We start from the raw sequence: 22631 nt of genomic DNA, 5'->3' as shown, positions 1-22631 counted from the left end.
GAATAATGGCATAAACAGGGCTCTGAGAAGATTCCCTGGGAGGGGGATTATTAAAGCATAAATTTTCCTGGGGCTAAAGAAGTGCCCGTGATAACAGGGTCAAAGCTTCATAGCCAGAAATGAAGAAAATCTGATTAGACGGTTGGATTTAGAACTTGTTTCTTTTCTTTATCTCCTGGAAATTAAATGACTTTGATTACAATTAAATAATTCACCTCATTAAGATTTCTGCTCCATTTGATATCTGGACAGTTTTCCTCTTTGTCTATTTTTATATTTTTACAAGGTGATCCCAAACATAGATGAGAAATACTTAAAAATCTTCATTCATTTTTTGGAGCAACATGTATTTCTTATGAATAATTCTTTTCTTAAATGCATAGGCTGAGAAATTTTCATTTTCTTCTACTGAAAAAATTGTCATGTGTCATATTATGTTCTCCAATGGGGGAAAAAGAGACTACACTTGGCAACTAACGTCATTTATGTAATTTTATAGTAAAGAAAAGCCTGACACCACAATTTTCCAATTTTTGTGTCCATCATTCTTGTGTATGTCACTCCCTAAACTGTACTTCCTGACAATGTATCATTTAACACACCAGTTTGACAAAAATTGATCATCTGCATGTCTTCAAGGGAAGTCTACATAACAAGACAAATTTGAGTCAATGTTTTTTTAGTATGGCCTTAGAGTCTGAGTCAAATATAAATAAAATGTAGTAAATTTTAAATAATACATTTTGTGATGATGCAAAATATTTCTTTTTCATTCGTTGTATCTACTCATTGAAGGATGGAAGACTGTTCATGTGTAAGGAGGGATTGTTCTTTGCAGTGAAAGGTGGGTGGGCTAATTCTATGTTTTATTATTTAATTATCTTCCAGTTCTGCTAGAAAACTTCCAGTTCTGCATACATGTATGAGTGCTCCCATTGCTATCAATGAACCATCACCCCCTTTTTCTAAGTCTTGCTGTAATCACTGTATGGGTGGTGAATGAACTAGTTCAATATCATTTAGCGTAAATCTCCCATGTGCTAAGAGCTCTCCTTAAACTTCATGTCAAAGATTTCCTCACAGGATAGTTTGAATTTCTGTCCAGTCATGTGACTCAGGGTCACAAGTTTTCCTGTACAAACATGCGTGTCCTTCCAAGCTCCCCTGATTACCTGGAAAGAAACTTCCATGTAGTAGTAACTTTTTTATACAATATGCTAAAATAAAGTTGAGTAACAGAATAGTAATGAATGTAAACAAGCACCACATGTACTCACCATCAAATTGGTATTAACTGATCAACACTTAAGTGCACATATAGTAGTAACATTCATCAGGTGTTGGGCAGGTGGGAGGGGGTAGGAGGGGATGGGTATATACACATGTAGTGGATGTAGTACACACCATCTGGCGGATGGACATGCTTGATGCTCTGACTCGGGTGGGGCAAGGGCAATATATGTACCCTCATAATATGCTGAAATAAAAAAAATAAAAAAAAAAGAATATAGTCTTTTTTTCCCCTGCCAAAATGGGAAAAACAAATTTTATTTATTTTTCATTTTTTCATTTTTTTTTATTTTTCAGAGTTTTGGGGTTTTTAAAATTTATTTTTTGGTTGGCTAGTATCTCTCATGTGTCCTATTTTTAATATTATTTATTTCAGCTTATTATGGGTGTACAAAAGTTCAGGTTATATATATTGCCCATGTCCCGCCCATCCCCCTGAGTGAGAGCTTCAAGCATGTCCATTCCCCAGACAGTACACATCGCACTCATCATGTAGATATACACCCCATCCCCTCCCCCCACCCCCATCCCCCTGAGTCAGAACATTCAAGCGTGATCATTCCCAGACAGTGGGCACCATACTTATCATGTAGGTATACACCCATCCCCTCTCCCCACCCCCCACCTCAGTCCAATACCCAATTGGTGTTATTCCCAAATGTGCACTAAAGTGATGATCAGGGAAACCAATTTGCTGGTGAGTACATGTGGTGCTTATTTTTCCATTCTTGGGATACTTCACTTAATAGAATGGGTTCCAACTCTCTCCAGGAGAACAAAGGGGATTTTATATCACCGTTATTCCTTATAGCTGAATAATACTCCACGGTATACATATACCACATTTTACTAATCCACTCATGAATTGATGGGCATTTGGGTTGTTTCCACATCTTTGCAATTGTGAATTGTACTGCTATAAACATTCGGGTACAGGTGTCTTTTTTATAGAATGACTTTTGTTCTCTTGGGTAGATGCCCAATAATGGGATTGCTGGATCAAATGGTAGGTCTACTTGAATCTGTTCAAGGTATCTCCATAATGCTTTCCACAGGGGTTGCACTATTTTGCAGTCCCACCAGCAGTGTATGAGTGTTCCTGTCTCTCTGCATCCACGCCAACATGTATTGTTTTGGGACTTTCTGATAAAGGCCATTCTCACTGGAGTTAAGTGAAATCTCATTGTGCTTTTTTTTTTTTTTTTTTTTTTTTTGAGACAGAGTCTCACTTTGTTGCCCAGGCTAGAGTGAGTGTCGTGGCGTCAGCCTAGCTCACAGCAACCTCAAACTCCTGGGCTCAAGCGATCCTCCTGCCTCAGCCTCTCGAGTAGCTGGGACTACAGGCATGCGCCACTATGCCTGGCTAATTTTTCTATATATATATTTTTAGTTGTCCATATAATTTTTTTCTATTTTTAGTAGAGACGGGGTCTCGCTCTTGCTCAGGCTGGTCTCGAACTCCTGACCTTGAGCGATCCACCCGCCTCGGCCTCCCAGAGTGCTAGGATTACAGGCGTGAGCCACCGCGCCCGGCCTCATTGTGGTTTTGATTTGCATTTCCCTGATGATTAGGGATGTTGAGCATTTTTTCATGTTTGTTAGCCATTCTTATATCTTCTTTTGAGAAATTTCTATTCATGTCCTTTGCCCACTTTTTGATAGGGTTGCTCGATTTTTTCTTACTGATTTTCCTGAGTTCTAAATAGATTCTTGTTATCAGTCCTTTCTCTGATATGTAGTATGCAAAAATTTTTTCCCATTCTGTAGGTTGTCTGTTTATTCTCGTGACTGTTTCTTTGGCCGTGCAGAAGCTTTTTAATTTAATCAGGTCCCATTCATTTATTTTTGTTGTTGCTGTGATTGCCTTTGGGGTCTTCTTCATAAATTCTTTGCCTAGGCCAATGTCTATAAGAGTCTTTCCTACATTTTCTTCTAGAATTCTAATAGTTTCGCACCTAAGGTTTAAGTCTGTTATCCACCGTGATTTGATTTTTGTGAGAGGTGAAAGATGTGGGTTCTGTTTCAGTCTTCTATTGGAAGTCCTTGCGAGAGCCATCAGGTAAGAGAGCAGAATTAAGGGAGTCCAAATAGGGAAAGAACAGATCAAACTCTCACTCTTTGTTGATGATATGATGTTATATCTGGAAAACCCCAAGGATTCAACCAAGAGACTCCTGGAATTGATCAATGAATTCAGTAAAGTCTCAGGATACAAAATCAATACACAAATATCAGAGACATTCATATATGCCAATAACAGTCAAATGGAGAACCAAATTAAGGACTCAATACCCTTCAAAATAGCAACAAAGAAAATAAAATACCTAGGAATATATTTAACTAAAAAGGTAAAGGACCTCTATAGGGAGAACTACGAAACACTGAGGAAGGAAATCGCAGAACATGTAAATGGGTGGAAAACCATACCATGCTCGTGGATTGGAAGAATCAATATTGTTAAAATGTCTATACTACCCAAAGTGATCTACAGATTCAATGCAATCCCTATTAAATTGCCAACATCATTTTTCAGAGACATAAAAAAATAATTTTACACTTTGTATGGAACCAGAGAAGACCCTGTGTAGCAAAAGCAATTTTAAGCAATAAAATTTTTTTTTAAATTAAAAAAAAAGAATGTAGTCTTATTTTCCCTGCCAAACTGGGAAAAACAAATTTTATTTATTTTTCATTTTTTATTTTTTTTATTTTTAAGAGTTTCGGGGTTTTTTAAATTTTTAAAAAATTTTTTAAATTTCAGCATATTAAGGGGGTACAAATGTTTAGGTTACATTTATTGCCCTTGCCCCACCTAAGTCAGAGCCCCAAGTGTGTCCATCCCCCAGATGGTGTGCAGCGCACCCACTATGTGTGTATATACCCATTCACTGAGGTTACTGATGACATCTTCCTGGATACACTGTTATTGTTTTGATTGAACTGCTATTTACCATATTCTTAAGACTTTCCATCCTGGTACTGGTATTTCTTGAGGCAGTCTTTACTGGAGTAGGTGGCATTTGAAATGTAAATAAACCACAGAGATGTAGGAATTTGAAAGAGGAGAGAAAATTGAGGAGAAAGATTCAGTGTAGAGTTCTGAATGTAAGAGAAGAGATTGGAGTCACTAGAGACTCCAAGGTACGCAGAAGGGACAGCATGAAGTGATGTACAAGAAGCAATGCCAGCATACCTTTTAGTTGAATATAGGTTTTATGACCACTAAGTCTTTGCTTATGCAGAAAATAAAACAATGATACTTTCTTCGTCTGGTCACACTATGATATTTTCTGCATTTTTCTGAGTGAACATAGTTCTCCGATGGAGGTTTTCTAATTTATCAAGATCTTTCTTTTTGTGCAGTCCATGAATGAGCAGGAATACTCTATAATTCTTCCACTGTTACAAAGTACACATGGAATATAACCAATATTAATCAACATGTAGATATTGTATAGGTATCACCTGTTACAAACATTCTGAAATTTATTATGGCCCAAGACATTTTAGAAAATTCACAAATAAAGAAAATTATAAAACAAATTCCTAAATAACCACCTGAGTTGCAAGTATGAAATTTTTTAATTGTTTTGGAAAAACCTCTGTGAAGCCAAGACATTTGGTACCCATGGTTTTCCATCAAGAGAATACAGTTCACTCCCTTGGTGAAGAGGGGAAGAGCAATTTCTGGGAGATATCAAGGGCTGCATTCCCAGCACTTGTCAGTGATTTGAAGATCCAAGGGTCCTAGTCAGGACAGGTTCCTCAGTTTAGACTTTGGAGAAAAATTTCACGCAGGGTTGGGTTCAGTGTTAACAGGTTAGGTCTCTGGACAACAAGCAAGTCCATGGAGAAGGAGTAACAAAGACTGGATTCGCTTCCTGTTTTATCTGGTGTCTTGAGAACAGAGAATGCAGAGAAAATATCCCTTTTGGTGCAGAGCTATGTCCCAGAGGGAAATGATGTGCACAGGGCTGGAATGACAAGAGGGAAATGTGCCTAATGAGCAGAATATGAAGCTGGAAATATCCCTCTTTGCTGTTGTTCCCCAGCATACACAGGCCTGGGCTGGATAGGATGTAGTTGTTCCTCTTGGGAGTCCTACATCTGGATTAGGGACATTTTCCTCTGCATTATCTTGGGACTGAGCTTCAGTTTTCATTATCAGCCATCCAGGGAGGATTTCTGGCTTCCACACTGAGACCTTCCTTTCAGAAAACCTATCAAGGTGAGTCCAAGACGCAGGAGGTCCTGAAGGAAAGGGTCAGGGAGAATGGATGCTGTGACCATGTCTCTGAGGTCACCTGAGAGCAAATCTAGCCAAGTCTAGAGCAGAGAGATTGCTGCTTGATTAATTAATTGATTCAGGTATTTATTTATAATGCTAAAAACAGGCATGGACCTTGAACCCAGCCATGGAGTGTGAGTGTTGATAAGTAATGGTAAGGGAAGCCCAGTTGGAAGAGGACATGGGACATTTAAGGTGGTTCCAGTAAAAATAGAACATGTGACCAAGGGTCTTTGCAATAATTGGAGAAGAGAAATATGCTATTAGCTGTGGAGGAATATACACTGAAATAAAGGCAATTATTTTTTCATTTTTACAAAGGGGTGTTATCTGAGCATTTCCATACTGATGAGAAAGATCCTGACCAATGAATTCCTTCCAAATAGTACCTGACAACAGCAGTTTGTGAGGCACACATTTTGCAGTATGTTCTCTCATGCTGGGTATTCAAATGAAATAGGAAATTTATTTAGTAGGTGAAATATCATATACTAATGGCCTTTAGTCTGCAGTTGTTTCCTTACTAGTGTGGCTGAATATATTTGTGTTTGCCAGACATGAAACACTCTACTGCAAATAGTTTGTGCACATCCTTTGCTTTTGCATGGTGGGTTTAGGTGTTTTTATTCCTGGTTTTGATTGCATTTTTTAAATCAAGAATTGGAATGTTTCAACACATTTGGCATATGCCAGTTAGTTCTTGCATGCAAGTTTCAGTGTATGTGAGGGGAATCTGTGAAAGTTTATGAATCTTGTGTAGGCAAATGCATCCGTCAGTCATATTTTGTTTTCCTCATTGCTTTATACATGTAGAATGCGCTCCTGCACAATTTGGCTAAATAAACTGCCATGTATATATTTCCCATTGGTTTTCACCCCTCTGTCATTCCTATTTATGACTTTTGTCTTTTTTTATTAGATATATTTCCAGAAGTTGCATCACCTTTGGCCATCATTTGTAAATCACTGTTTATCATCTCACTAAGGTGATGTGTGAATTTCTCCTGGGGGAGATTATGTCCCCCAGGGGATATTGAGCAATGCCTTGTTTGGCTTTCAACCTGGGGAAGGGTCGGTAGAGAATAGGGATGCTGGGAAACATAATGTAATGCACAGGAAAGACCCCATCACAATAAATTACCTGACCAAGAATTTCAGTAGTGCAGGCACTGACAAAACTTCGGTTAATGAATATCTGTATTTTCAATACTTATAGTTTTGTCTAGATTGTTTTCTTAGGTTTTTGCAGCACTACATATTTCTGCCAGCAAAATTGGGGTGTCCTCCTTTGCTATCTGTTTAAAACTTTGAACCCCACACAATGTGACAGCTCTTTAAGATTTTCCCAGGCTGAGGGGTTTCAATGAGATTTCTTTTTGTTGTCTTAAACTATTACTGGTTTGAGTAAAGATGCATATATACGATCACCATTTTGCTTTGCTTATTATTGTTTACCAAGTTTTCTACAGTCATCACCATTTCAAGTGATTTTTGCAGATTAATGTTTCCTCATTGATTTTTAAGAGTATATGTGTGGTCATAAAAAATTTCAAAAATTTTTAGTTTATCTATTTATAAATATAGATATATAGTCATACTTCTGTTTCTTGCCTCAGTTAAAATGGTTTGCCTACGATGTAGATTTCATATGTAGTTTTCTACGTATTCATGTAACAAGTATTCTTTACTTTTATATTAAGGTCTTTAAATATGATAATTTTTGTAAGATGTGAGACAGGGATTGAACCTAATTATCTTCCAGGCTGATAGACATTCATGCCAGCGTTTATTCAGTAATCCAGCCTTTTCCAACTAAATTGAAATACAGCCTTGTCATGTATTAAATATCCACATACACTGAGACTTGTTTCCTGATCCATTCCATAAACAATGAATATGTGTTATGTGCCAGAGCATTCTGAGATAATTATATGTTCTATAACTTGATGTAGAGGTTATGGCCAATTATATAATCAATCCATTTTGATATTATTAAATTATTATTATTTTGTCATATTTCAATTAATTTTTGTCCCATCCAATTTTGTTTAATACAGTACATTTGAAATAATAAAGTTAATGGGGCTCTGTTCCCTGACATTCTTTTTATTTCATAACTTCTCATTGTTTTAATGTTTTCTATATAATGCACACGTATCCATGTACCTCTGTGAAAATAGCAAAGTAATCAAAGCAGGTGAAATTCCTGTTCGTTTGGAACTTTTGATCTAATGGTGAACACAATGGAATGCAATAGCTGTGTGTGTGATGTAATGCTCTCAGGGATAAATCATACACAGGCGCATACCCTAAGCAGAAGGAGAGGATTACCATGGTGTGCGCAGGATTTTATAGAGTATGGTCTAGGGATGTCTTTGCATGTTAGATGAAGACCAGAGCCAGGACTAGAGTGTAACTATTGGATTTGTCAAAAAAAAAAAAAAAAAAAAAGAGATCAAAATGTAAAGACCAAGAATAACAAACAAGAAAAAATGCCACACAAAATATGAGAAAGGGGCTGCCCCATAAAATCACTTTTGAGAATTGTTCAGCAGTTTCTTATGAACAAATAGGACCTATGTGACCCAGTAATTCAATTCCTAGGTAAATACAAGAGAAATTAAAAGATATGTTTTGCATGTGAAAAACAAAAACCAGTTGATCTGCCTGAGTCTCCATGCCAAAATGGAGTTCTAAGGTTACATGTATATGGGAGATTTCCAAACTGGAATTTCTGGGTATCATTTCTGTATTTTGTCCAGGAAACATAATTGGAAATTGACAAATTGTCTAGCATCCATTCGTTTCTGGTTAAAGATATGGAGCCCAGTGTGACTGAGGTGAGAAGAACATGGGCGGAACACAGCCTCAGGAGGGCATACTGTATGTATATGATCTGTGTGCTTGTGTGTGTGTGTGTGTGTGTGTGTGTGTGCATAAATTTAGGATGAGATCAGGTTTCAGAGAATGGGGACCTTGGCTCAGTATATTCCAAAAGGTAACTTACAATATTATATAAAGGCCAGAACTCAAGGCTATACCAATGAATATATAGGGACACATTTCAATCCATGGGACACCTTTGCAACTAAATTAATGAAGTACAAACACAACAACATCTGGACAGAGGGACACCCTGTGTCTGCAGCTTCAAGGCCACTCCCTCCTCAACATCCTCTGACAGCTTCTGTCATGTCTCTCCTGTTGCTCATTCCCCTGCCACATTGGCTTCCTTGTTGGCCTTGAACATCTGAAAGAAGTACATTCCTCAGAGTCATTCATTGGTTGTTTCTTCTGTCTTGCACACACGACTTCCTTCTGCGGGGAACATGGTGCCTCCTGCCCTGCCTTCATTGTGGTCTCTGCTCAGTTGTGACCTTGTCTGCTGGTCTTCCCAGAACACCTAGGAAAAATAGCACCCCCCTTCACACTTTCCATTTTACCTTCTTTCTTGTTCCTCATAGTATTCATCACCATCTGACAATAGTATGTGGTATTATTTATTTGCTTTTATCATTCTCCGTCACTAAATTGTAGGGATTTTGTTTTCTAGCACCATTCACTCACTGTCTAGATAATGCCTGGAACATGTCAAAATTTACTTTATATTCTTCACATGCATGAAAGATTTTCTAATTAAAACTATAGAATGAATGCCCCCAAGGAAAGGTTGAGAGTGGGACAGGAGTCCCTAATCAGAGATGGTCAAGGGATCCCTTAACAGGGACAAGATTCACACACAGTATATAGAAATTATCTTCTTGGGAATGGAGGTTACTGGAGCCTGGGGAAGTTGGGATAGGGAGTTTGAGAGATGTTGGTCAAAGGATATAATATTATAGTTATGTAGAAGAAATAAGTTCAGAAGATGTACAAACATGGTGACTATAGATGATGATATATTTTGTTCTTGAAAAATGCTAGGACAGCAGATAAGTGTTTTCACAACAAAAATGGTAACTAAGCAAGTAATGTAGATGTTTTTGACTAGATTTAGCTATTTCATAATGTATATATACTTCAAAACATCATGTATATATATTTCAAAACATCATGTTGTACAGAATAAATACATACTACTCTGTCAACTTAAACATAAACTTTCAAAAATAGAAATTAACTCCTTTACTGTAGAATATAGGAGAGCATTTCTGATATGTTTATAATGCATGCCTGTGCCATGTTCTGTTTCTCTCTCTCTCTCTTTTTTTTTTTTTTATCAGTCACGTCAACCACATGGTTCCAAGGAATGATACACCAATTTCAGAGTTTTTTCTTCTGGGATTTTCAGAGGACCCAGAATTACAACGCATCCTTTGTGGGCTGTTCCTCTCCATGCTCCTGATCACTGTGCTTGGGAACCTGATCATGATCCTGGCCACAATCTCATACTCCCACCTGCACAGCCCCGTGTACTTCTTCCTCTCCAACCTGTCCTTTGTAGACATCTGTTTTGTGTCCACCACTGTCCCAAAGATGCTGGTGAATGTGCAGACACAGAGCAAAGTCATATCCTACACAGGCTGCATCACCCAGATGTACTTTTTCACACTCTTTGCAGGGTTGGATATCTTTACGCTGACCATGATGGCCTATGACCGGTTTGGGGCCATCTGTCACCCACTGCAGTGCACGGTCATCATGAATCCCAGGCTCTGTGGGCTGCTGGTTCTGGTGTCCTGGATCCTGAGTGTCCTGAATTCTTTGTTACAAAGCTTAATGGTGTTGCCCCTGCCCTTCTGTGCAGAGTTGGAAATCCCCCACTTCTTCTGTGAACTTAATCAGGTGGTCCACCTTGCCTGCTCTGACCCCTTCTTTAATGACATGGTGATGTATCTGGCATCTGTGGTGCTGGGTGGTGGGACCCTCACTGGTATCCTTTACTCTTACTCTAGAATAGTTTCCTCCACACGTGCAATCTCCTCGGCTCAGGGGAAGTATAAAGCATTTTCCACCTGTGCATCTCACCTCTCAGTTGTCTCCTTATTTTACTGCACAAGCCTAGGGGTGTACCTTGGCTCTGCTGCTACACACAACTCACACTCCAGAGCAACAGCCTCGGTGATGTACACGGTGGTCACTCCCATGCTGAACCCCTTCATTTACAGCCTGAGGAATAATGACATAAAGAGGGCTCTGAGAAGATTCCTTGTGAGGGGGATTAGTAAAGCATAAATTGTCCTGGAGCTGAAGAAGTCTCTGTGATAACAGGGCACAACCAGAAATGAAGAAAATCTGATCAAATTGTGGATTTAGAACTTATTTCTTCTATTTGTCTTCTAGAATTTCCATGAGTTTGCTTTCAAATTATTTATACAATTTAAGTATTAATAACTCACTTCATTAAGATTTCTGCTCCATTTGATGTCTATGTAGTTCTCTTTTTTTTTCCATTTTAGTATATTTACATGTTGAACCCAAATAAAAGTGGATCAGAAATATGTAAAAATCCCCATTCAGATTTTGGAGCAACATGGATTTTTAAGAATCACTTTTTTCTGAAATACATATAATCAGTAACTTTCAATGTCTCCTACTGAAAAAACAAAAACTATCATGTGTTATATTATGTTCTCCTATGGGGGAAAAGAGAGTACACTTGGCAACTAAGGTTGTTTATATAATTTTATAGTAAAGAAAAGTCTTACACCAGAGTTTTCCAATTTTGTGTCCATCATTCCTGTGTATGTCACTCCCTAAACTGTACTTCCTGACAATGTATCATTTAACACACCAGCTTGGCAAACTGATTATCATCTACATGTCTCCAAGGGGAGTCTATATCACAAGACACATTTCAATAAATGGCTTTAGAGTCAAAGACATATTTAAATAAAAAGAAGTAAATTTTAAATTGTACATTTTGTGTTGATGGAAAATATTTCTTTTTCATTCTTTACATCTACTTATTGAAATATGGAAGACTGTTCATCTATAAAGAGGGATGGTTCTTTGCATTCAAAGGTGGGTTGGGTGTTTTTATGTTTTATTACTGAATTATCTTTCCAGTTCTGCATACATATATGAGTCCTCACATTGCTACCAATGAACTAGCACCAGCTTTTCTAAATTTTCCATAATCATTAAATGGGTGGCGAATGAGCCATTTCAATATCGATTATCATAAATCTCCCTTATGATAAGAAATCTCTTTAAACTTAATGTCAAAGGATTCCTCACAAGAGAGTTTGAATTTCTGTCCTGTCATTAGATTCAGGGTTACACTATTACAAACATACATGTCCTTCCAACCTCCCCTGATTACCTGGAAAGAAACCTCCATGTAGTAGTAACTTTTTAGTATAATATTCTAAAATATGAGTAACACAATAATCATGAATGTAGTCTTCAAATATCAGAATAAAGGCCAAAATACAAAGTAGCAAATTATTTTAATTACTCTGAGTTCTGTTTTGTTCAGATATTGTATCAGTTAGCAGCTGCTACATAACAGACTATCCAACAACACGTGATTTAACATAAGGCCTTTATTGTTTTTTTTTTTTTTTTTGTGACAGGGTCTCGCTCTGTCACCCTGGGTAAAGTGCAATGGCGTCAGTTATAGCTCACTGCAACCTCAAACTTCTGAGGTCAAAGCTCTTTCCTTGGCCTCCCAGAATGCTAAGATTACAGGCATGAACCACTGCACTCAGCCCATAATGCCTTTATTAATGAAAAAATGATTGTATAGTGGGGAGTCTTTCTACACTGTCCTGGTCTCCTCATGAATCTGTACTCAGCTGTGGGCGGCTCTGCTGATCTTGTCTGGGTTTCATATATATTAAGGACTCAGGTAATGGTTGGGTGATCTAGGGTGATCTTGCCTAGAAAAAGAAGTTTCTCTTCCAGATACCCTATGGCAGTCATGCCTGTATATGTTTACGTGGCTGGGGCTGGGTTCCAAGAAAGAGCAGCACAAATGCCCCAAAGCCCCTTCAGGCACCCTGACCATACCAGCATATTCTATAGGGCAAAGCAAATTAAAACTCCTCAATCTGGCTCAAGCTTTAAATGGTGGCTCCTTTCAACTCCTCCTTCCATAGCTGGATGATCTTAGATGAGAAATTGAGAGTTAATGTACGTGTTTAATAAGCATCTTTGGAAATTCTATTTCAGGAGATCTACCACCCCTGTAAATATTATTGTCTGCTCCTTACCTCTAGCTCACCATTCCTAAGCAGAGAAGAAATATCCATTTTCCTTCTAGATATTACATCGATCCAGGGACCTTATATCTAACTCATTGACTAACAGAGCTGGAGAAATGTTGCTTCACTGAGGTTACTGATGACATCTTCATAGATACACTGTTTTTTTTTTTTTTTTGACTGAACTGCTATTTACCATATTCATAAAGTTTTCCATCTTGGTACTTGTATTTGTTGAGGGAGTCTTTATTGGAGTGGGTGGCATTTGAAATCTAAATAGACCACAGAGATATAAGAAGTTGAAGGTTGAGAGAAAATTGAGGAGTAAGTTTCAGTATATAGTTCTGATGGAAGGTTTGAGAAGAGATTAGAGAAACTAGAGACCCCAAGGTACCCAGAAGGAAAAGCATGAATTTACGTGCAAGAAGCAATGACAGCATACTCTTTAGCTGAATATTGGTTTCATGACCACTAAGTCTTTACTTATGCATAAAACAGAACAATGTTATTTTCTTCCTCTGGCCATGCTCTGACATTTTCTGCATTATTCTGGAAGTAAGTAGTTCTCCTAAGGAGGTATTCTAATTTGTCCAGTCATTTCTTTGTGTGCACTCCCATAAAGAACAGGAATACTCTACAATTCTTCCATTGTTACAAATTACACATGGACTATAACCAATATTAATCCCCATGTAGATATTTTATGGGTATCACATGTTCAAAAATTTATTATCAACAGTGTAGCAACTTATGCATTGCATTCAACTGCATGTAAGAGAAAGCTAAATAAAAATAGTAGCTCTTAATTTTCTAAAGGATACACAATCTAAAAACATTTAAATCTTTTTTTTTGGTTACCCTCTTTTTTTGTTGTTTTTATTTATTTATTTATTGTTTATTTTATTTCAGCTTATTATGGGGGTACAAAAGTTCAGGTTATATATATTGCCCATGCCCCCACATCCCCCTGAGTCAGAGCTTCAAGCATGTCCATTCCCCAGACAGTGCGCATCGCACTCATCATGTAGGTATACACCCATCCCCTCCCCCCAACCCCCACCTCCATCTGATACCCAATTGGTGTTATTCCCAAATGTGCACTTAGGTGGTGATCAGGGAAACCAATTTGCTCGTGAGTACATGTGGTGCTTATTTTTCCATTTTTGGGATACTTCACTTAATAGAATGGGTTCTAACTCTCTCCAAGAGAACAAAAGAGATTGTCTGTCACCATTATTTCTTATAGCTGAGTAATACTCCATGGTATACATATACCACATTGTATTAATCCACTCATGTATTGATGGGCACTTGGGTTGTTTCCTCATCTTTGCAATTGTGAATTGTGCTGCTATAAACATTCGGGTACAGGTGTCTTTTTTATAGAATGACTTTTGTTCTTTTGGGTAGATGCCCAATAATGGGATTGCTGGATCAAATGGTAGGTCTACTTGAATCTGTTCAAGGTATCTCCATGATGCTTTCCGCAGGGGTTGCACTAGTTTGCAGGCCCACCACCAGTGTATGAGTGTTCCTGTCTCTCTGCATCCATACCAACACGTATTGTTTTGGGACTTTTTGATAAAGGCCATTCTCACTGGAGTTAAATGACATCACATTGTGGTTTTGATTTGCATTTCCCTGATGATTAGAGATATTGAGCATTGTTTCATATGTTTGTTAGCCATTCTTATATCTTCCTTTGAGAAATTTCTATTCATGTCATTTGCCCACTTTTTGATAGGGTTGTTTGATTTTTTCTTACTGATTTTCCTGAGTTCTAAATAGATTCTTGTTATCAGTCCTTTATCTGATGTGCAGTATGCAAAAATTTTTTCCCATTCTGTAGGTTGTCTGTTTACTCTCTTGACTGTTTCTTTGGCTGTGCAGAAGCTTTTTAATTTAATCACGTCCCATTTATTTATTTTTGTTTTGCTGTGATTGCCTTAGGGGTCTTGTTCATAAATTCTTTTCCTAGGCCAATGTCTATAAGTGTGTTTCCTACATTTTTTTTTTATTTCATCTTGTTATGGCGGATACAGAATTGCAGGTTACATACGTTGCTCCTGTACTGCCTTTTCCCCCAAGTCAGAGCTCCAGGCGTGTCTGTTCCCCAGGTCGTGTGCGTTGCACCATCATGTAGGTATATATCCCTCCCTTCCCCACCCCCCCTTCCCGAGTCAGCACCTTCAAGCATTACCAATACCCAAACGGTGTGCAATGCACTCATTGTGTAGGCATACCCCCATCCCCTCCCCCACCCCCCACCTCAGTCTGATATCCAATTGGTGTCGTTCCCAGATTTGTATTTAGGTGATGATCAGGGAAACCAATTTTCTGGTGAGTACATGTGATGCTTGTTTTTCCATTCTTGAGATAGTTCACTTAATATAATGAGTTCCAACTCTCTCCAGGAGAACCATAGAGATGTCGTATCTTCATCATTCCTTATAGCCAATGTTTCCTACATTTTCTTCTAGAATTCTAATAGTTTTGCTCCTAAGGTTTAAGTCTGTTATCCACCGTGATTTGATTTTTGTGAGAGGTGAAAGCTGTGGGTCCTGTTTCAGTCTTGGCTGTCCAGTTTTCCCAGCACCATTTATTGAATAAGGAATCTTTTCCCCAGAGTATGTTTTTGTCTGCTTTGTCAAAGATTAGGTGGCTATTTGAGGATGGTTTTATATTTGGATTTTCTGTTCTGTTCCACTGCTCTATGTCCTTGCACTTATGCCAATACCAAGCGGTTTTAATAACCACAGCCTTGTAGTATAGTTTGAAGTCTGGCAAATTAATACCTCCCATTTTGTTTTTATTGTTTAAAATTGCTTTTGCTACACAGGGTCTTCTCTGGTTCAATACAAAGCATAAAATTATTTTTTCTATATCTGTGAAAAATGATGTTGGTAATTTAATAGGGATTGCATTGAATCTGTAGATCACTTTGGGCAATATAGACATTTTAACAATATTAATTCTTCCGATCCATGAGCATGGTATGGTTTTCCACCTATTTACATGCTCTGCGATTTCCTTCCTCAGTGTTTCGTAGTTCTCCCTATAAAGGTCCTTTACTTCCTTAGTTAAATATATTCCTAGGTATTTTATTTTCTTTGTTGCTATTTTGAAGGGTACTGAGTCCTTAATTTGGTTCTCCATTTGACTGTTAACGGCATATATGAATGCCTCTGATTTGTGTGTGTTGATTTTGTATCCTGAGACTTTACTGAATTCATTGATCAATTCCAGGAGTCTCTTGGTTGAAGCCTTGGGGTTTTCTGGATATAATATCATCATCAGCAAAGAGTGAGAGTTTGATCTCTCCTGTCCCTATTTGGACTCCCTTGATTCTGCTCTCTTGACTGATGACTCTCGCAAGGACTGCCAATATTATGTTGAAAAGTAATGGGGACAGTGGGCAGCCTTGTCTGGTTCCAGTTCTAAGTGGGAATGCTTTCAATTTTTCCCCATTCAGTATGATGTTGGCTGTGGGTTTGTCATATATGGCTTGTATCATTTTTAGGTAGGCCCCATCTATGCTTATTTTGTTAAGCATTCTTATCATAAAAGGGTGTTGAATTTTGTCAAATGCTTTTTCTACATCTACTGAGAGGATCATATGGTCTTTATTTTTGCTTCTATTTATGTGGTGAATTACATTTATAGATTTGTGTATGTTAAACCATCCCTGCATCTCTGGGATGAAGCCCACTTGGTCATGATGGATTATTTTTTTGATAAGCACTTGGATTCGATTTGCTAGGATTTTATTGAGAATTTTTGTATCTATATTCATAAGGGATATTGGTCTGTAGTTTTTTTTTTGTTGTTGCATCCTTTCCTGGTTTTGCTATCAGTGTTATGTTGGTTTGGTAAAATGTAAAACATTTAAATCTTGACAACAAAACCATAAAATTTCGTTGAGTGGAGGAGTGGCATTAAAATGTAGGGTTTTGATATGTAATCAATGTTACCAGACTAAAATAGCATGTGGTAACTATAAGATGTTTTATGTAAATCTTATAGTAACCACAAAGAAAAAGTATATAGTAGATAAGGAAAAGATAAAAAGTAAATATTCAAAGCATAGCACTAGAGAAAATCACTTAATCACAAAAGAAGGCACAAGAGAGGAAGAAAGGAACAAATGATCTATAGAACAACCAGAAAACAATTAACAAAATGGCAATAGTAAGTCCTTATGTGTCAATAATTACCCAGGTTGCACATAAATTAAAGTCTCCAATCAAAAGACAAAGAGTAGCTGAATGGATAATCAACAACAACAACAAAAACAGCCCAAGTATATGCTGTCTACAAGAGACTCGCTTCACCTGCAAGAACAAAAATGGACTAAACGTGAAGAGATCACATCAAAAAAAAGATAGTGCAAATGGTAACAGAGAGCAGGAGTAGCTTTGCTTATATCAGAAAAAATAGATTCTAGGTCAAAAAGTGTAAAAAGAAACAAAAGGTTATTCTATCAAGATAAAAGGGTCAATTCATCAAGGGCATATAACAATTATAAGTATATATGCACTCAACGTTAGGACATCTAAATAAATAAAAAATATATAAGTCTGAAGGGAGAAATATGCAGCAATACAATAATTGTAAGAAACTTTAACTCCTCATTTTCAGCAAAGGCTAGATCATGTAGGTAGAAACCCGATAAGGAAACATTGGAGATAAATACAAGGGACCTAACAGACATACAGAGATATTTCTTTCAACACCATTAGAATATACACTTTTCTCAAGCACACACCAAACATCCTCCATATAGGTCACATAGTAGATCATAAAACAAGTCTTAACAAATTTGAGAATACAGAAAATATACATCAAGTATATTTTCCAACCACATGGTATGAAACTAAGAATGAATAACAAGACATTTCAGAAAATTCTTCGGAGGGAATGGGCATATACATACATAATGAGTCACATGCGTACTGTCTGGGGGATGGATACACTTGAAGCTCTGACTTGGGGTGGGGGTGGAAGGGCAATATATGTAACCTAAACATTTGTACCCCCATAATATGCTGAAATAAAAAAAAGATAATTCATAAATACATGGAAATTAACAAGTAAATTCCTAAGTGATCAGTGGTTCAATGAAGAAGTTAAGAGAGAAAATTAAAAGTATCTTTAGACAAAGAAAAATAAAAACACAACATATGAAAACCAACGAAAGGCAGCAAAAGCAGCTGTAAGAGGGAAGTTTGCAGAAATCAATCAATGCAAAAAAAGGGGAAAAAAAATCACAAAATCTAAGGCTGCACTTCAAGGAACTAGAAAAATAAGAGGAAACTAAGGCCAAAGTTAGTAAAAGAAAGGAAATAATAAAGATCAGGGTAAAAAATAAATGAAACAGAGACCAGGAAAAAAATAGAAAATATCAATAAAACTAAGTTTTTTTTTTTTTAAAGATTAACAAAATCAGCAGGCGTTAGCTAATTAAGAAAAAAAGAGAAGACTCAAAAATAAAATTAAGAAATGAAAGAGTAAAGTTGAAAAATATAAAATACACATTCAAAAATCAGTGGTGTTTCTATGCTAACACAAAACTATCTGAAAAAGAAATCAAGAGAACAATTCCAATTACTGTAGCTACATATTTGTAGCCACATGAATGGAACTACTAAGTAAATAAATAGCCAATAAATTTAACCAAGGAGAGGAAGGATCTCTACGATGAAAACTATTTTTAAAAAAAGATGAAAGCAGTCAAAGAAGACACAAATAAATGGAAAGCTATTCCATATTCATGGATCGGAAAGATTAATATTGCTAATTTCCCCTAATTCCTAAAGTGATCTAAGACTCAAAGGAATCCCAGTCAAAATAGCAGTGACATTCTTCACAGAAATAGAAAAACAATCTTACAATTTGTATGACACAGAAATGACCTCAAAAAGCTTGAGCAAAAGAACCAAGCTGGGGGCATCACAATACCTGACTTCAAAATATGCTACAAAACTAGAGTACCTAAAATAGCGTGGTACTGGCACAAAAACATACATGGAACAGAGTAGAAAACTCAGAAATAAATTCCCCGGTTTACAACCAACTGAGTTTTGGCGAAGGTGCCAAGAACACACACTGAAGAAAGGAAAATCCCTTTAATAAATGGTGCTTGGAAAACTGGGCATGTAAATGCAGAAGAATGAAACCAGACCCCTTTCACTCACCATGTACAAAAATCAACTGAAAATGGGAAAACAAGTTAAATGGAAGGTGAAACTGTGAAACTACTGGAAGAAAACATAGGGGAAAGGCTTCATGACATTGGTCTAGGCAAGAATTTTTTGGATAAGACTTTAAAACATAGATAACAAAAGCAGAAATAAATAAATGAGATTGAGCAAAAGTAAAAATTTTCTCCACAGCAAAAGATATAATTGTCAGATCCAAGAGATAATCAACAGAAGGGGAGAAAATATTTGCAAACTGTACATTTGGCAAGGGATTAATATCCAGAATATACAAGGAACTCAAGCCAATAGCAAAAAACCAAAATAATGTGATTTTAAAATAAGTAATTATACATTACATACATAGAACACAGCTTATACCCCACAAATCTATTAAAATAAATGAAAAGGGGAAAATGGGAAAACAATAAAAAATGGGTAAAACACCTGAAAAGACATTTCTAACAACAATATAAGCAAATGGCCAAGAGGTACATGAAAAAATGCTCAAGCTCTGTAATCATCTGAAAAATGCAAATCAAAGCCACTATGACATACCACCTCATTTCAGTCACCATGACTACTATCAAAACAGTGAAAAATAACAAATGTTAATGAGGATATGGAGAAAGGGAAACTCTCACATGGTTGGGGGAAAGTAAATTAGTACAGTCGTTATGGAAAACAGTATGAAAGTGTCTCAGAAAATTCAGAATAGAACTATAATAGCATGCATCAAATCCATCACTGGGTATATATCCAAAGGAAATGAAAACAGTCTGTTAAAGAAATATCTGCACTGTCATGTTTATTGCAGCTGTATTCACAGTAGCCAACATATGAAGTCAATCTAAAGTTCTTCCATAAATGGGGGAATTGATTTAAAAATATGATGTGCATAAACAACAGTATTTTCCTCAAATAAAAGCAAGAGAAATTCTGTTATTTGCACCAACATGGCTACATCTGGAGGACATTATGTTGAGTGAAGTAAGCTAGGAACAGAGAGACAAATATTGCATGATCTCACTCATCTGGAATCTAAAATAGTTGATGTAATAGAATTATGGAATAGTATAGTTGTTATCAGAGGCTCAGGCAGAAGAGAGAGGAGTGATGGGAGATGTTTGGAAAAGGATATAAAATTTCACTTAGGAGGAATAAGCTCAAGAGATCTATTGTACATCATGGTGACTATATATAATGAAAATAAATTGTATTCTTGAAAAATGCTAAGAGAATGGATACTAATGTCTTCACCACAAAAATGGTGTGAGGTAATGTATATATTAATTAGCTAGATCTAACCATTCCACCTGTATATATACTTCAAAACATCATGTACATGATAAATACATATAATTTAAATGGCATATTATAAAATAAATTTTAATTAAATAAGATAATACTTCTAAGAGGCTATACTTAGGGCAACTTGTATTAAAAAAATCTAAATACAACTGATAATTCCTAATTGCTCATAAGTAAAGGCTTTAATGACAGCTCTTAACCTGAGTTATAAGTATGAAATTTTTAATTGCTTCAGCAAAACCTTCATCAAGCAAGCCAAGGCATTTGGTACCCATGGTTTTCCATCAAGAGAACACAATTCACTCCCTTGCTGAACAAGGGAAGAGCAATTCTCTGGAGATATCAGGGGCTGTGTTCCCATCACCTGTCAATGCTTTGGAGATCCAAAGGACCTAGTCAGGACAGGTTCCTGAGTTTAGATTTTGGAGAAAAATTTCACTCTGGGTTGGGTTCAGTGTTAACAGGTTAGGTCTCTGGACAACAAGCAAGTCCATGGAGAAGGGGTAACAAAGACTGGATTCGCTTCCTGTTTAATCTGGTGTCTTGAGAACAGAGAATGTAGAGAAAATATCCCTCTTGGTGCAGGGCTACCTCCCAGAGGGAAATGATGTGCACAGGGTTGGACTAACAACAGGGAAATGTGTCTAATGAGTGGAATACAAAGCTGGAAATTTCTCCCCTGCTGTTGTCCCCACTCTACACAGCCCTGGGCTGGATGGGACATGATTGCTCCTCTTGGAGTCCTACATCTGGATCAGGTATTGATGCTTGATCTTTTCCTGCTGCATTATCTTGGGACTGAGCTTCAGTTTCCATCATCAACCATCCAGGAAGGAATTCTGACTTCCACACTGAGACTTTCCTTTCATCAACCCATCAAGGTGAGCCCAAGACCCAGGAAGTCCTGTAGGAAAGGGGCAGGGAGAATGGACACTGTGACTGAGGTCACCTGAGAGCAAATCCAACTGAGTCTATAGCAGAGAGATTGCTGTACTTGTTTGTTTCCTTGATTAACTAATTGATGCATGTAGTTATTTATGATGCTGAAAACAGACGTGGACATTTAACCCAGCAGTGGAGTGTGAATATTGACAATTAAGTCATGGTAATGGACTTAAATAAAATGGAAGCCCAATTAGAAGAGCAAATGTGGGATTTAAGATGGTTCCAGTAAAAGTAGCACATGTGACCAAGGGTCTTTGCGATTAAGTGGAGAAGAGAAATAAGCTATTGGCTGTGGAGGAATATACACTGAAATGAAAGCAATTTTTTTTTTGTCATTTTTACAAAGGGGCATTATCTGCGTGTTTCCATATTGATGAGAAAGATCCAGACCAATGACTTCCTTCCATATACTACCTGACAACAGCAGTTTATGCAAGTTTCAACATATGTGAGGGGAATGTGTGAACATTTATGAATCTTGTGTAGCCAAATGCATCTATCATTCATATTCTTTTCTCCTCATTGCTTTATAAATGTAAAAGGTTCTTCTGCAGGATTTGGCTAAATAAATCACTATGTATAATATATATATTTCTCATTTATTTCATACCTCTGTTATTGTTATTTGAGCCCTTTGGCTTTTTGTGTTAGATCTTTTTCTAGAAGTTGCATCACCTTTAGCCATCATTTGGAAATCACTGTTTATCATCTAACTAAAGTGATGTGTGGTTTTCTCTTGGGGGAGATTTTGTACCCTAGGGTACAGTAAGCAATGCCATGTTTGGCCCTCAACCTGAGGAAGGGTTGGTAGAGAAGAGGGAACCTGAGAAATATAATGTAATGCACAGGACAGGCCCCATCACAATGAATAATCTGACCAAGAATTTCAGTAGTGCTGGGATTGAGAAACCTTGAGGTAATGAATATCTGCATTTTTAGTGTTTATAGTTTTGTCCAGATTGTTTTACCAAGATTTTATAACACGACACATTTCTGCCAGCAAAATTCTGCCTCTGCTACCTGTTTAAAATTTCCAACCCCACAAGGTGTGACAGCTTATTAAGATTCCTTCCCAAACCCTTTAAGATTGAGGGGTTTGAGAGAGATTTTTTGTTGTTGTCTTAAACTATTACTGGGTTTGAGTGAAGATGCACATATCTGATCACCATTTGATTTGTTTGTTATTGTTTACCCAGGTTTTCTACAGTCATCTCCATTTCAAGTGATTTTTGCAGACTGTTTCTTCATTGACTTTTAAAAGGATATTTCTGGCCATAAAATTTTTAAATTTTATTAGCTATATGCATCTGTCTGTCTTCTTCTGTTTCTTGCTTTGGTTAACATGGTTTACCTATATGTAGATTTTGCATGTAGTTTCCTACATATTCATGTAGCACGTATTGTTTCCTTTTATACTGAGGTCTTTAAACATATTTCTTTATAAGATGTGAG

General features: G+C 37.0%; 1 protein-coding gene and 1 pseudogene across 1 annotated transcript; one reads left to right on the top strand and one right to left on the bottom strand.

Annotated features, from left to right (window-relative positions):
• LOC138399495 (cytochrome P450 4F2-like) overlaps positions 1-22631 on the bottom strand; it is an 859494-nt pseudogene that overhangs the window by 555404 nt on the left and 281459 nt on the right.
• On the top strand, positions 9815-10753 carry LOC138380879 (olfactory receptor 7A10-like). Its single transcript, XM_069465341.1, has one exon. The coding sequence runs from the start codon at positions 9815-9817 to the stop codon at positions 10751-10753; it is 939 nt and encodes a 312-aa protein (XP_069321442.1).

This window comes from Eulemur rufifrons, chromosome 2 (assembly GCF_041146395.1).
Source record: "Eulemur rufifrons isolate Redbay chromosome 2, OSU_ERuf_1, whole genome shotgun sequence".
NCBI lineage: Eukaryota > Metazoa > Chordata > Mammalia > Primates > Lemuridae > Eulemur > Eulemur rufifrons.
The sequence above is the reverse complement of the archived record's forward strand: the minus strand, read 5'-3'. Positions and strand labels throughout refer to the sequence as shown.